Source organism: Notolepis coatsorum (assembly GCF_963971535.1).
Source record: "Notolepis coatsorum genome assembly, chromosome: 10".
Classification (NCBI taxonomy): Eukaryota; Metazoa; Chordata; class Actinopteri; order Aulopiformes; family Paralepididae; genus Notolepis; species Notolepis coatsorum.
The window spans coordinates 40,003,703-40,018,212 of NC_140174.1; the positions used below are offsets into that span (position 1 = coordinate 40,003,703).

At 45.5% G+C, this 14,510-nt stretch overlaps 1 protein-coding gene across 1 annotated transcript in view; it reads left to right on the plus strand.

Moving 5' to 3' along the window:
• Window positions 1-9,196, plus strand: part of LOC311235544 (carbohydrate sulfotransferase 12-like) — a gene marked incomplete at both ends in the record, with an annotated part of 89,524 nt that extends 80,328 nt beyond the window's left edge. The window contains 2 exons of the mRNA XM_084323013.1: window positions 7,772-8,004; window positions 9,099-9,196. Coding sequence (XP_084179139.1) covers window positions 7,772-8,004; window positions 9,099-9,196 — 331 coding nt within the window. The remainder of the gene's footprint in view (window positions 1-7,771; window positions 8,005-9,098) is intronic.
• Between the last annotated feature and the right edge of the window lie 5,314 nt (window positions 9,197-14,510).

Here is a 14,510-nt window from a genome sequence, read left to right on the forward strand (position 1 = left end):
ATGGTATCATTAAACCACTACCGTCTTATGTACATTACTACTGGCCATACAGTACACGAGTATATGATGAGAACACCTCCACAATGATACGGTTCCACACAAATCTGGGTTAAGAATATTTATTAGCAGCAAAAGGTACATAATATACTTTACTTTCAATGCGCTTATAAGGCAAAGGAATGTGCGTAGGTAAATCAATAACGAATGTCCATTCTCATATTACGCAGGAGATGATAATACAACCTGAATATTAGGAATTATATCTATGGTACTCTGGGGAGGCAGCGGGAGATTCTGGTAGGGTTCCCACCGGTTGTAAGCCAGCAGGGGGAGGAAATGTTTGAATGCAAAGTCTGGATCAGCGGGGACTCAATAAGCTCCTGCTATGGGAGGCGGTATATTACTCCCTGATCAGCAGACGAAAGCAGCAGCTGTAATCCCAGTATGCGTGCAGCACAGGTGAAAGCCGGCCAGCCTCTCCTTGAGACGGGCTCGAATGATGTTCCTCACGTCACGGGTAAATCCCACAGTAGTGGGGTGTAGACGATTCTTATCCGCTCCAACAGCCTAGTCCAAAGCAATATAATAATAATAATCCAGCCGGAAAGGGGCTCTGCATTCACCGGTGTAGATTCTCCGGTGCGTGGTACTTCACATTAACTAGGTTGAACTTGACGTTATTCAACTAAGCTCTGACACTTTACTATCCTATTCGCACGCGGCTATAAGTGCTCTATTTAGACGCACGGTTGCTCACTTCACTTGGTCGTTGACTCGTGATGAAGGCTTTACTAGTAAGGAGCGAACGATACGTTGAACAAACGTATTAGGATAAGACAAGACTCTATTTTGGGGCAAAACGGGCCCTACTTCACCGCACGTTGCATCGTGGGTGAGGCTTCACTTGGGTAACTCGAACCACTTCTGTATTCACCTGCGCCATATTTATATGTTAGGCGAATAAACTAGTACCAGCCTTATTCCTGTCTCGTAGTCTTGGGCAGAACCGGGCATGTTGAGACAAGCCTTGACGGTGGCTTTGAACTCGGCTCTGGGGGCATGGCAATGGCGCTGGTGGAACGCTATCCAATAAGAGAACGAATATTATGGTCTGTACTAGGTTAAAGGGATATTCCGTGTATATGTACAAAGAATACACAAGGGATATCAAACGATATACAAATATTATGCAATATATATCAATCAGTAAATATATATATTTGGTTTAATCTGACCCTTTGTAACAGCCGCCTCCTAATTAGTTCCACCTAATTAGATAAGCAGAGACAGATTAACCGCACTGTCCACTACTCAATGTCCGTTGTGAGGGTAGGGCAGTTCACAAAGTCAGGGGTCATGGTCGTCATTAAGCGAGTCGGGGAGCCTTGGCGACTCTATCGGCCTCGCCACGGGTCGGTTGTAGGTCCGCCCTTGGACGAGCAATTCTGCCGCTCTGACCTTTCCGTCGGCACCAGTGGTCACTTTGCTTACGCGGCCGGCCGGCCACGCAGCTCGGGGTAGTGACTGGTCTATGGTCATGACGACTGGACGGGATGAAGGGGGGCTTAGGAGGAAGCGGGCCTGAGACTGCTTTGATCTGTGCTTGGCTGTACCTCCGTCTGTTTCTCTTGTTTGCTCTGTACCCCGTCTGAGGAGGGGCCGGTGCCGGCCGCCCCGTCAAGGAGTCGCTTGGGGTGCTGGGTTCGAGGTCAGCTACGTCTGGAGCGCAGCTGAGAGGGGTGGAGTTCCAAACTCCCTCTGGTGCCCACGGTTCTCTCACGGGCCTCTCGCTTAATGTCAATAGCCTCTGCTGTACGAGGGAGTGGCCGGTGTCGCTCGCCTTTGTGTGTAGGCAGCGTGTAGACGTGGGTTGACTGTCAAGTCCGTAGAGGGGGCCCTGGAGCGTCCATCCCAGTCGGGTCTGAACCGCGACTGGGCATCCTTTGGGTCCGATGTGGGCCGCCTCAATTGGGAGAATGAGGTCCGCGTGGTCGGAGCCGATGAGCAGGGTCGGTGTGGCGCCGTCGATAAGCGGTATAGGTAGTTGACGTAGGTGCACATACTTAGCCATCAGCTGTGGGATGGGGTAGGTGTACTGGGACAGGCCTATGTCGTGGCTGGTGAAGACGTTGGTTATACTATACTGCTTCTCGGGCTGGTCCACCGCTGCCATCTTGAAGGAGACCCTTTCACCTTTTATGGTCTTCTGGTCCCTTCTGATGGTGCGTATGGTCATGGTATCTTTGACACCCCGCAGGCCCAACTGGGCTGCTGCGGAAGCGAGGAGGAGAGTCTTTTCAGACCCATCGTCCAGGACGGCGTAAGTGTCCAGGACCTTGTCCTCGTAGCTCAGGAGCACTCTGACCACTTTGAGGAGCACTCGGGGGGTTCCGCTCTGCTTGGGGTCTATGTGGAGCACTCCTGTTGGTCGGTTGCCTCGGATCTTCTGGTGGGCTCCGCACAGTGCTGCGCGGTAAGCGGCGCTCGCCTGGGCCGCCCCTGCGCGGTAAGCGGCGCCCGCCTGGGCCGCCTCACGCCACTGGTCAATTGGACGGGGTTCAGTGTCTTATATTCGGCGCACTGTGCCAGCCAGTGTCCGCCGTCGCAGTAGGTACAGTAGGGAGCGGTCTGGTGGCTCTTCGGTACTGGTGCCACCGCCTCGGCATGGTACATTACCGTGACGGGCCCACTCTGTTGTCCTGGCTGACGCCTGTTGATGTCATGCAGGACCTCCAAGTGGGTGCCACCGCACCTGCTGCACTTCTTCTTCAAGCGGCACTCAGCTGCTAGGTGGCTGCGCGCGCAGCGGAAGCAGCGGCGGTGGTCCTTGATCCACTGACTCACCTCGTCCGTGGTCAGCTTCCCGAAAGTGTCGCATTGGTACAGCCGATGTTCTCCCTCACAGTACTGGCACTCGATCTTCCACTGGTCCTCTTTCGTCGAGGGGGTGTTGTGGTTCTTGTGCTGCGGTACTGATTCGGCTTGGTGCATAACGGTCACCAACCGGCGGTTATCTGTTGATCCCCGAGGTCCGAGTCTTGGGCTTGGTCCACTCCATACGAACGTGTCGAGTCGTAGGCTACTGACCTCCCTGGCGAGGAACTCAGATAGGTCTAGGAGGGATGCCTCTGGACCGTTGGGGTCGCGGTGGTCTCTCTGCCGCCGAAAGCGCTCTTGTCGGGCGGGAGGGAGCTTCTCTAATATCCTCTCTACATTAGAGTTAGCGTACAGTTCATAGATCCCCTTTTCCTTTTGGGCCCCCAGCATCCCTACCAGGGACTGTACCTTGATAGACAGGTCATCTAATGCTCTGTTGTCTCTGGCTGGGGGGAGACGGTCAATGTCTCTTATCTCCTGTATCACATAGTCCCATATGCGTCCGTAACGTTGGTCGAGGGCTACTAGAGCCGCGGTGTATGGGGTAGTAGAGCTGGAATATGCCAGCGCTATATTGTGCGCTCTGGGCACCTTCAGGTGCTTGAGTAGGATAGCATACTTGTACGGTTCATCTGGTACGTCGGACAGCATAGTCTCTAAGCACATTCGTAGCTCTGTGTACTGTGCTCTGTTCTCGTGTGTGAAGTCCGGGAACGTCGGTGTGCCAAGGTACGATGCCATGGATGACTGGCACATCGGTGAGCGTTGGGGGAGAGGCCTCCTGGGCGAGTCTCCCCGTGCGTGTCGTCTTGGGCTGGTACTTGGTGGGTACCGAAGGTCGGGTACCCAGGTGCTGTTCCTCGGGGCTGGCGGTGCGTCAAACTCACCCGTGAGTTGAGTCGGGGGTTTGTAGCGCAGGGCCTCGGGACTGACGTCTGGGCTGTACTGGACCTCCTGGTCCAGAGTACGTTGCTGCTGGTCGGGGCTGTACTGGGCCTCCTGGTCCAGAGTACGTTGCTGCTGGTCGGCTTGACATTCCTCCTCTTCCTCTTCCTCTTCCTCTTCCTCTGCTAGGACCTGGAGTCTTCTGTTCAGTCTCTCGGCGTGGTCCGGTTCTTCCCGGTTGCTGGGTCTCGTATGGACCGGCCGGGGAGGGGGTTCGGAGACGTGGACAGGATCCTCCTGTTGGCGGGGTCCCGGGTCGCTTGGTCGGGTAGGGGAATGCGTCCTAGACCCTTGCCGTGACGATCTCCGGGAGCTCCGTGCGGAGAGAGGGGGTGTCGCCATGGCAACCAATTTGTCCATCAGCTGCGCCTGCAGCCGGTCGCGCTCTGCCTTGCGCTGGGCATGGGCTGCGTCGCGCGCTGCTTCGCGCTGGGCATTGGCGCCGTCGCGCTGCGCATTGGCGCTGGCCTGGGCGGCGTCGCGCTGTGCGTTGGCGGCGTCGCGCTGGGCATTGGCGCTGGCATGGGCGGCGTGGAGCTGTGCATTTGCGACGTCGCGCTGTGCATTGGCGGCGGCGTGCTGTGCATCGGCGCGGCTTCTTTCAATGTTCTCTTCCGTCTGAAGGCGTCTGGTCTCCAGTCTTATGCGGTCGTCTTCACTCCTTTGTTGCGCCTGGAAGCGCTCGGTTGCGCTCGGTTGCAGAATGTTCGCGCTCGCGCGTCTGTTGCGCTTGAAGTCGATCGCGTTCGGTGGAGGCTGCCAGGGTGGCGATGAGTGCCTGCGCCAGCATCTTGTCCGCTTCGCTGGGGGAAGACACCGGCGGAGGTGATCGGCTTCCGGCAGTGCTCGTTGGAGATCTGTTCTCTGGGCGCGCCTCGAGGTCCGTCTCCTGGGCGCGCTTCTCTTCTGGTAGTGGGTCGGGTTCCGTCCCTGGAGCGCTTTCTTTATCCTGGAGCTCTCCGGGGACTGTCCCGTTGGTGTTGTCGGTGGGTAAAGTCATGTCATGTCCCTCCTGGTCCCCCCCGTGAGCTTGGTCAGTTACGTTAGAACCCACTAGGGTCTCTACTGGCGGGGTAGCCTGGTCGGTAGGGTTTGACATAATTTTACTATCCGCTTTAGTTACTTTATCCGTATTTAACTTCCTTTTAAAGCTAGGTATTGGACTGACAACGTAGTCCTCTAGGTGGCTGCCGTCTACGCTCCGGGCAATCTAGCTTAGGAGAACCGTTTGTGGAGTGTTCATCATTGGCCATGTTAATATTAATATTATATTAATATTACGCTAATTCTTATCCGGGGCTCGAAGGACCAATTGCAACTGAGGGGTACAATTCCCTGACTGTATTAATAAGTATGGTATCATTAAACCACTACCGTCTTATGTACATTACTACTGGCCATACAGTACACGAGTATATGATGAGAACACCTCCACAATGATACGGTTCCACACAAATCTGGGTTAAGAATATTTATTAGCAGCAAAAGGTACATAATATACTTTACTTTCAATGCGCTTATAAGGCAAAGGAATGTGCGTAGGTAAATCAATAACGAATGTCCATTCTCATATTACGCAGGAGATGATAATACAACCTGAATATTAGGAATTATATCTATGGTACTCTGGGGAGGCAGTGGGAGATTCTGGTAGGGTTCCCACCAGTTGTAAGCCAGCAGGGGGAGGAAATGTTCGAATGCAAAGTCTGGATCAGCGGGGACTCAATAAGCTCCTGCTATGGGAGGCGGTATATTACTCCCTGATCGGCAGACGAAAGCAGCAGCTGTAATCCCAGTATGCGTGCAGCACAGGTGAAAGCCGGCCAGCCTCTCCTTGAGACGGGCTCGAATGATGTTCCTCACGTCACGGGTAAATCCCACAGTAGTGGGGTGTAGACTATTCTTATCCGCTCCAACAGCCTGGTCCAAAGCAATATAATAATAATAATCCAGCCGGAAAGGGGCTCTGCATTCACCGGTGTAGATTCTCCGGTGCGTGGTACTTCACATTAACTAGGTTGAACTTGACGTTATTCAACTAAGCTCTGACACTTTACTATCCTATTCGCACGCGGCTATAAGTGCTCTATTTAGACGCACGGTTGCTCACTTCACTTGGTCGTTGACTCGTGATGAAGGCTTTACTAGTAAGGAGCGAACGATACGTTGAACAAACGTATTAGGATAAGACAAGACTCTATTTTGGGGCAAAACGGGCCCTACTTCACCGCACGTTGCATCGTGGGTGAGGCTTCACTTGGGTAACTCGAACCACTTCTGTATTCACCTGCGCCATATTTATATGTTAGGCGAATAAACTAGTACCAGCCTTATTCCTGTCTCGTAGTCTTGGGCAGAACCGGGCATGTTGAGACAAGCCTTGACGGTGGCTTTGAACTCGGCTCTGGGGGCATGGCAATGGCGCTGGTGGAACGCTATCCAATAAGAGAACGAATATTATGGTCTGTACTAGGTTAAAGGGATATTCCGTGTATATGTACAAAGAATACACAAGGGATATCAAACGATATACAAATATTATGCAATATATATCAATCAGTAAATATATATATTTGGTTTAATCTGACCCTTTGTAACAGCTACAATACAGTACGGCTCAATACACACAATATTAAAATGGTGATGTGCTTTGAGCAGGATAAACTTATAATATACAGTGTTACAGTTATACAGTTACAGTATATACAAATATATAAATACTGTCATAAAAAAAAAATATAAAAAAATTGCAATAATTGAGAGGGGGTGCTGCAGCCCCCTCCGCACCCCCCCTTCCTGCGTCCCTGCTAACCCCCCCCCCCCCCCCCCTAAAAAGCACAACATTAATTGAAAAGCCCATGCTAACCTATGATAACTTTTATTCTGTAAATTAAATACAGCACACAATGTCCTACCTGTGTTTGCATATAATAGATGAGAACACTCAATTGTTTTTGCCATTAATCCATTTCTCTCTGGCTGTTTTACATCACATGAAAAGACATAGTTGTGATTTTTGGAACCCTAGCCCTATTTATTACTTACCAATGATGTTGTCGATTGGGTAGAGTCCTTTCTCAGCACAATCCCTGCTGTTCTTCATACTTGCTCTGGCTAGTTAGCCACAAACCAATGCAAAGTCAATGGGGTCACGCTCCTGTCTGTACAAGCTGACTGAAATGTACTTTGTGTGCACTGTCTGTGGACTGTGGAGCCTCAGTCAGCAGGAGCGTGACTCCATTGACTTTGTATTGGTTTGTGGCCAACATTCCGCAGCTAGTATGAGGAACAGCATGGATTATTCTGAGAAAGGACTCGATAACATCATTGGTAAGTAAGAAATAGGGCGAGGTTTCCAAAAACCTGAACTATCTCTTTAAATCTAGACAATACAACCATTCCCCTAATTTTTCAATAACCGTTTTCCAGACAGGAAAAACCAAGGAACATTCCCACAATGAGTGTAAATAGTACCTGCTTCTACTTTACAAGAAGCACAATTTTGAGCAAATTTGTCCACATTCATCTTTTCAAACATTGTTCAAAGAGTTGGTGTGACTTGTTAAAAGAATGGAGGCAATTTCTCCATCCAGGTTCAAACACCTGTCCAAGAAGAAGGATGCACACGGTGTAACAGGTTGTACTGACTCAGAGGAACGTTTGACATGGCAATTACTCAAATCTGTGTTTTTCTTGGGGGTTTTAACTCTGAACCCCCACCGTAGAGAATGAGTTGTGAGGATTCTAAAGCAGTTTCTTTAGTGAGTAACACAATTATTCAAGCCAGTCCCTAAAGTTGATAGAGAAACGAGTTAATGCCAAAAACAATTGAGTGCTTCAGGGCTCTTGTGAGAATCAGTGTCTTACACAGGAGAAGGGATCAATTATAACATTATGCATTTATGATGGATTTCCCTTCCCACATTGCCTTATTGATCGTCTGTCTCAGGTACGATTTTCTGGGCCACCAGGAGACCATTCAGGAGGATGCGCCACAGCTACTGAAGATCCTGGAGCTGGAAAATGAAATCAAGGTCCCTCGTTCCTATGCCAACATGACATCCTATGACTGGCTGGCCAACTGGTTCAGCACAGTGCCCCTATGGGCCAGGAGGAAGCTCTACAAACTCTATGAAGTCGACTTTAAGCTTTTTGGCTATGAAAAACCAAAAACGTTGCTCAGTGAATAATTTAAAATAAAAAACACCAGTCCACTGTCGGCACAGGGAAGAAAATGTCTAATCACTAATGTAAATCATGTGTGTGGGAAGACATGGTCAAGAGAAGTCTTAACATTATACCAGCATATTATCACAGGAAATAAACCATACCACTTTGATCAATGTCAGAGAAATTTTGGATGAAACCTTACCTCTGTGACAAGTGTGGGAAGAGATTTACTATTTAAAAATGTTATCTCCTTTTTCAAATGTTTTATTTTTCATTCATTTTCTGAAATTATATATAATATATGGTCAGTGAGTTATGGATGTGACACAGGGACTCCTAGCAAATACAAAATGCCTCAGAAAATGCACTGGTTAAGCATGAATTAAATTTAATTCATATATATATTCATGGCACCTCCTAGGGAGAGTGTAGACACCCCACAACATTTTTCAAACATTTCTTATTTTGTAGGCACAATGGCGCTGACCTCACTAGACGTGAATCCCAGAGAGAGGTGTGTCATACTGTTGCTCTTTGTCAAAAACCTCAACCTGGATGTCATCAGATTTTCTGAAACTCAACAGCAACAAAACAGCTCATGGTTGTGGCTTCCAAGGCACTGCTCAGGAAGTTTGGGGATCTAGTCCTCACCATTGATGGCTGCTCCATTCTCCCCTCCTCAGAAGTCGGGAACTGAGGTGTCATCCTGGACTCCACACTCTCATTTGTCCCCCACATCAAATCAGTTACAAAATCTTCTCTTTTCACCTCAAGAACATGTCAAGACTCCGGCCCTCACTTGCAGACTCTGTGCCTGAAGCCCTCATCCACGCCTTCATCACCTCCCGCTTGGACTACTGTAATGGAGTCCTATCCGGGGTGACCCACAAAGCCCTGGATAGGCTCCAGTATGTTCAGAACTCTGCCACCAGGTTTCTCACCCACACCAAACCCTGGCAGCACATCACCCCCACCCTCATTCACCTCCACTGGCTTCCTGTAAAATCTCATGTCACCTTCAAAATCGTCCTGCTGACCTCAATACCTATCTGACCTTCTCCACACCTACACCCCCTCCTCCTGGAATCTCCACTCCTCTGACACAGGCTTGCTTACCATCCCACAAGTCATGTTGCGGACCTTCAGGGACAGGGATTTCAGTGTGGCTGCCCCCACCCTCTGGAACTCCCTCCCGCAAGTGTGATTCTATTTTTTTTATTTTTTTTATTGCTAGGTTTTTAGTGAGTTGTTCCTCATCTTCATTGGGGAAAGTCTGGGAGTGTTGCATATTTGGATTTTATGGTGGGTTTTGTTTTTGATCTTTTGTGATGTTTCTTCTTGACTTATACAAGAAGACGTGTACAGCCCATGGGGCCAAATCCATGTGATCTCGGGCTATACAAATACATTTGATTTAGGTATTACCAATGTACAAACATTTCAGTCTCAAAAGTCATGTAAAAATAATTTCTCACAATCCACATTCTAACAATTCTAACAAGCTCAGACAATGTACAGTACATTTAAAAATGTGAAAAACATAAATATATATATATTCAACCCCATTAATTAATCCAATATTTTGTGTAGACATACTTGATGTGGTGAGCACTAACATTACATTTGAATGATGTGTTTGTTCCTAATGTGTGCTCAGTATATTGCGGCATGTGATGATGACATGAGGGTAATAATTATTTGTATTTTCAGTCTGTATCGGTGCCTATACAGCCTGAAAATACAAATAATTATTACCCTCATGTAGCATACACGTTGGCCCACATATACTGAGCGCACATTAGCCAGCCAGCAACTGCATTCCCAGGAATGAGGAAAGGTCCAACCACATCAAGTACATCTACACAAAATATAGGACTATAAGTTGTCGGAAATGATGGAATAGATTTACCAACGAAAAAGGTGTTTAGCTTGCTCATACCTTAAAAGCGTGGGGCAGCACGAATTCCTTGGCTCTGCTAATGAATAACACTTATGTAGCTTCCATTCAAACGGACAAGAACAAACGTGAACTTTCAACTTTCAAGTCTGAAGTCTCCCTCTACATACTCTGGCAATATCTGGCCAGCGAACTCTTGGGTCCTAGTGTCCCCCATGTTACATGTTGTGTGCACATGTATTTTATCTGTTAATAAAATTGCATTTATCTATAGTCCTAATTCTGTCACAGTTTGATGTCACAAAGAAGGGTGGATCCGAAAGCTGTCTACAACATTTGTAACAGGTGATGAAAAAGTCAACAAATAATTAACAAACTGTATTAGACATTTGTTAATGATGAATAGTCTTCACTTTAGATTAGGGCACGCAATAGCATCTGCAAATGATTTATAGTTGTTTTATGAATGTCTAACAAATCATTTGTTAAACATGAAAAGACAAGTCTGGTAATTCCTATGTGTGTATTCATAAAAGTCCACAAATAATAAACAAACTATTAGACATTTGTTAATGATGAATAGTCTTCACTTTAGATTAGGGCACACAATAACATCTGCAAATGATTTATAGATATTTTAAGAATGTTTTAGAAATTATTTGATGAACAAATAAATGGAGGTATAGTAGTTTTTTCATATCCATTTTTCAAAGCATCTACAAATGTGTTACTAGGGGTGTAACGGTACGTGTATTCGTCCCGCGAATTTACGGTACGGCCGTCACGGTGCGGTACGTGCAGCCATACGACGAATACGTGACAGCGCAAACATACCAGTCGCGCATGCAGGCACTCGCGAGGTCCGTGCGAGAACAGAGCACGTGGCCGGGCACACAGAGTCCGACTTCAGAGCGAGCGAAAGTGCACGGAGAAAGGCACATTTACATTAGAAGAACAGCTGCAGCCTGCAGGGTCATTACAAGTATACCGTTTTTTTTTCTTGTTCGCCCAATAATGTTAACAATGAAACCAATGGAAAGACACACACACACACGCCACGGCGCGCGTCTCCAACACACACACGCCACGCCGCGCGTCGCCAACACACACACGCCGCGCATCGCCAACACACAGACACGCCGCGCATCGCCAACACACAGACACGCCGCGCATCGCCAACACACACACACGCGCGTCGCCAACAAACAACAACAACATTCTCCCCCGCCGGACTCACGCTGATCAAATAAAAAAAATATCATCTGAGCTCCTCTCCAGTTGATCTGCTATTGTGTTTAAATCCAAATAATCCTCTGCCATTGTTGTGTAACATGTCATCTGTTCTCTAGTCTTCAGTCTCGGCTTCACGTGAAGTTAAATCATCTCTAGAAGTGAAACTGAAACTTAACAAGCCTATAAGTTGTTAAAGGGGCACTAGGCAATTAATTTACTCTGGATGCCTGAACACAGAATGACACCAGTATCACTGACTACCACGGCAAGCCTATAGAAAATTATTCTATTTAATAATCATAATCATAAATATAATATATAAAAAAATATATTAAAAAAAAAATTATTTAAAGAAATAATTATATTAATAATAATAATTATAATTTTTTTTTTCTGTTGTACCGAACTCGTACCGAACCGTGACCCCAATACCGAGGTACGTACCGAACCGTGGCTTCTGTGTACCATTACACCCCTAGTTACTATAAATAACATTATTTAATGATGAACAAATCAAGTACAAACAATGTTGATAATGAGTTATAATTAAATAATGTATACCTAATTTGTAAATGTTATACAAATATAGTTATAAATAATTTTATAATCATTTACGAATGTATAAATGGTTTGTTCATTATCTACAAATACCTTATAAATGTCTTATAACTGAGTGTTATTATAAAGTGTTACCACATTCAGACTGAGTAAATTCTCTACCACCATCAAGAACAGAAAGACTTGGGGAATTGTGGAGAAATGTGCAGTTAAAATACAAGACAAAGAAGAGAGATCTACAAAAGATTTTAAACTTAACCCCGTCATCTCCAGAAGCCTCATTTAACCATGAGATGGAAGTCCAGCCTGACCCAGTGCTATACAATGTATTTTGTGACACACTGTTTTAAACTGTTTTTCAAAGTGATTATACTATATATTTGAACCCATGATATCAATCATATGTCTTTGAAACAATTTTGGTTGTTTGTTAAATGGATTAAATACACGTTCTTGCATTACAGATTGTTGTGTGGTGTGATTCATCATATGGTGTGACGGCATATCATTTGGTGTGACTTTCACAATTATGACATTATGAAGGCTTTTTGGTAAGAAATGTTAAAATCATCAATGGGACAGATGAATAACAGTACTATCACCTAATGTTTCTAGCATGTTGGTGTTTTTGTAAGAAGGTTTGCCTAAATGAATTAGAAGTACATAGTAAGATTTAGTGCAATCGTCTTACCATGAGTTTTGATTATGAAGAATAATGCAAAATGTAACAAATTTGCACAAGGAAGAGCTAGAAATGTATATAGTAGTGATGAGGAATGCTGATAAGTAGACATACATAATTAAAATACACCACTTTTACATTTTGTACAGAATGACCTGCATGTCACGCCATATGACAATTTTACTCACTAGCACATTATACTAATGAAAAAAATGTATTAATAGAAAATATTTCCAATACCACAAATATTTTTTGAAAGATTAGAGTCCGTAAAACAGAAGTGAATGATTTCCATTACTCATATCTGATATATTTTTTTTAAACTTTTTTTCAACCACCCACTTGGTACTCGGTACTCGGTGCTCAATACTTGGTACTTGGTAATACCAACGTCATTCAGTACCCAACCCTAGCAGCAGTGGCGGTTTCTCCACTAGGGGCGCTTGTCCGCCGCCCCACCTGGTAAAAAGAGCAGAAGAAGAAGAAAATATTTTATTTTTATTTGAATTTTAGACCCTAGAAATAAAATAAACATGTTTAAAATGAATAATATTTACTAATTTTATGTATGTTTGTGTTTCCAATGCACAATATGACGTTAATATATCAAATATAAATAATTATTTTGTGAGTCACAGGAAGTCACTGTCTGGGCTGGGCGAGACATATCGCGCAGGGCAGACTCATCGCTGTGTCCTCCCAGCCAATGAAATAGGTCAAGCAAATATATTTCGCCTATCAGTGCGTAACGCGCTGTGCGTTGAAATATGGTGTAATATGATGATAATACATTTTCGAGCGATCTTCCAAGCACGCAGGGTCCTTCCGGATGATCGCAGTCCGTATATTCTATACCTTGACTCTACCGTAGCTGGATCCAGCTAACGACGGTATGGACTGTTTTAATGTTACTGCCAGTTTCTTTTGGATTTAAAAGAAGTGGATTATGGCTTGTTCAACAACAACAAGCCTTGTTGTGCACTGGACAGCTGAATATCTCGCCCCATTCAACTCTTGTGATGGTAAGTCTATGTTTGAATGAATGAAAACTTTATTTAACAGATTGCAGAATGGGTACAATACAGTACGGCTCAATACACACAATTGTTAAGGGGTTGCAGACCAGAGAAAGACGTTTGTCTTGTTTACATCAGGGTCCCCCATTTTCAATTCATATCGATAGTTTAATAGCTAGCCTTGGCTCGTTTAACAATATGCAAAATACGTGTACAGCCCTGTACTCATACTGAAGTTATTCTTGGTATACTACATACTACTAGGCCTGATCTTTTGCAGTTCCTTGCTTGTGTAACGATAGATTCCACGTCGCGCTGTGTGTGAGTGAGTGAGAGAGAGAGAAAGAGAGATAGAGGGGGATACTAATTAATTTCGCCCCCCCTGGAGAAGAATTCACGAGCCGCCACTGCCTAGCAGTGTCTTTATGTCTTTTGTATTACATTGCCTGCTTCTTTTTCAATATGTTTCTCCAATACCTGGACTGTGACTAGTTATTATTGTATTGTTTGCCTACGGAGATTGTGCTTTTTGCTGCCTGAACCTGTGACCGAAAATACCTTTTTGCTGTGTAAGTATTTTCTAGTAAAGTCGAGTAAACAGCCTTGAACCCGCTTTTTGTGTCCTCTGGTTTCACCAGCTATACTGTCGGAGTGAAGATCAAGGTATAACCTGAAACTATCCATCCACACTAGCCATTCCGTAGCTTTTATAAAAATATTTTTTACTTTGTGTACTATTACTGAATTAACTTATTTACAGGGGTAATGTCCAATGAAGCAGACATTTTTCATAATTATTATTATCATCACCGTATGCCATTATTCTCTGCATCTCTATTCATCATCATCATCATCATCATCATCATCAGAAAAGATGATCATGGGCAACTTTAGCAACTTTAGCCCCACACTGTAATCATCATCCTCGTGTGTATAGATTGGATATTCCTCCTCCTCATCATCATCATCATCATCCTCATCCTCATCATCCTCATCATCCTTATGTGAATAGATTGGATAGAGTTCCTCTGTGAACGTTTGTCCAGTGAAGGTGTAGATATGAGACTTGTTGTCCAGATCATAGAATGAGACCTGACCCTCCTCATAATCTACAAACACCCCGACCTTCTGG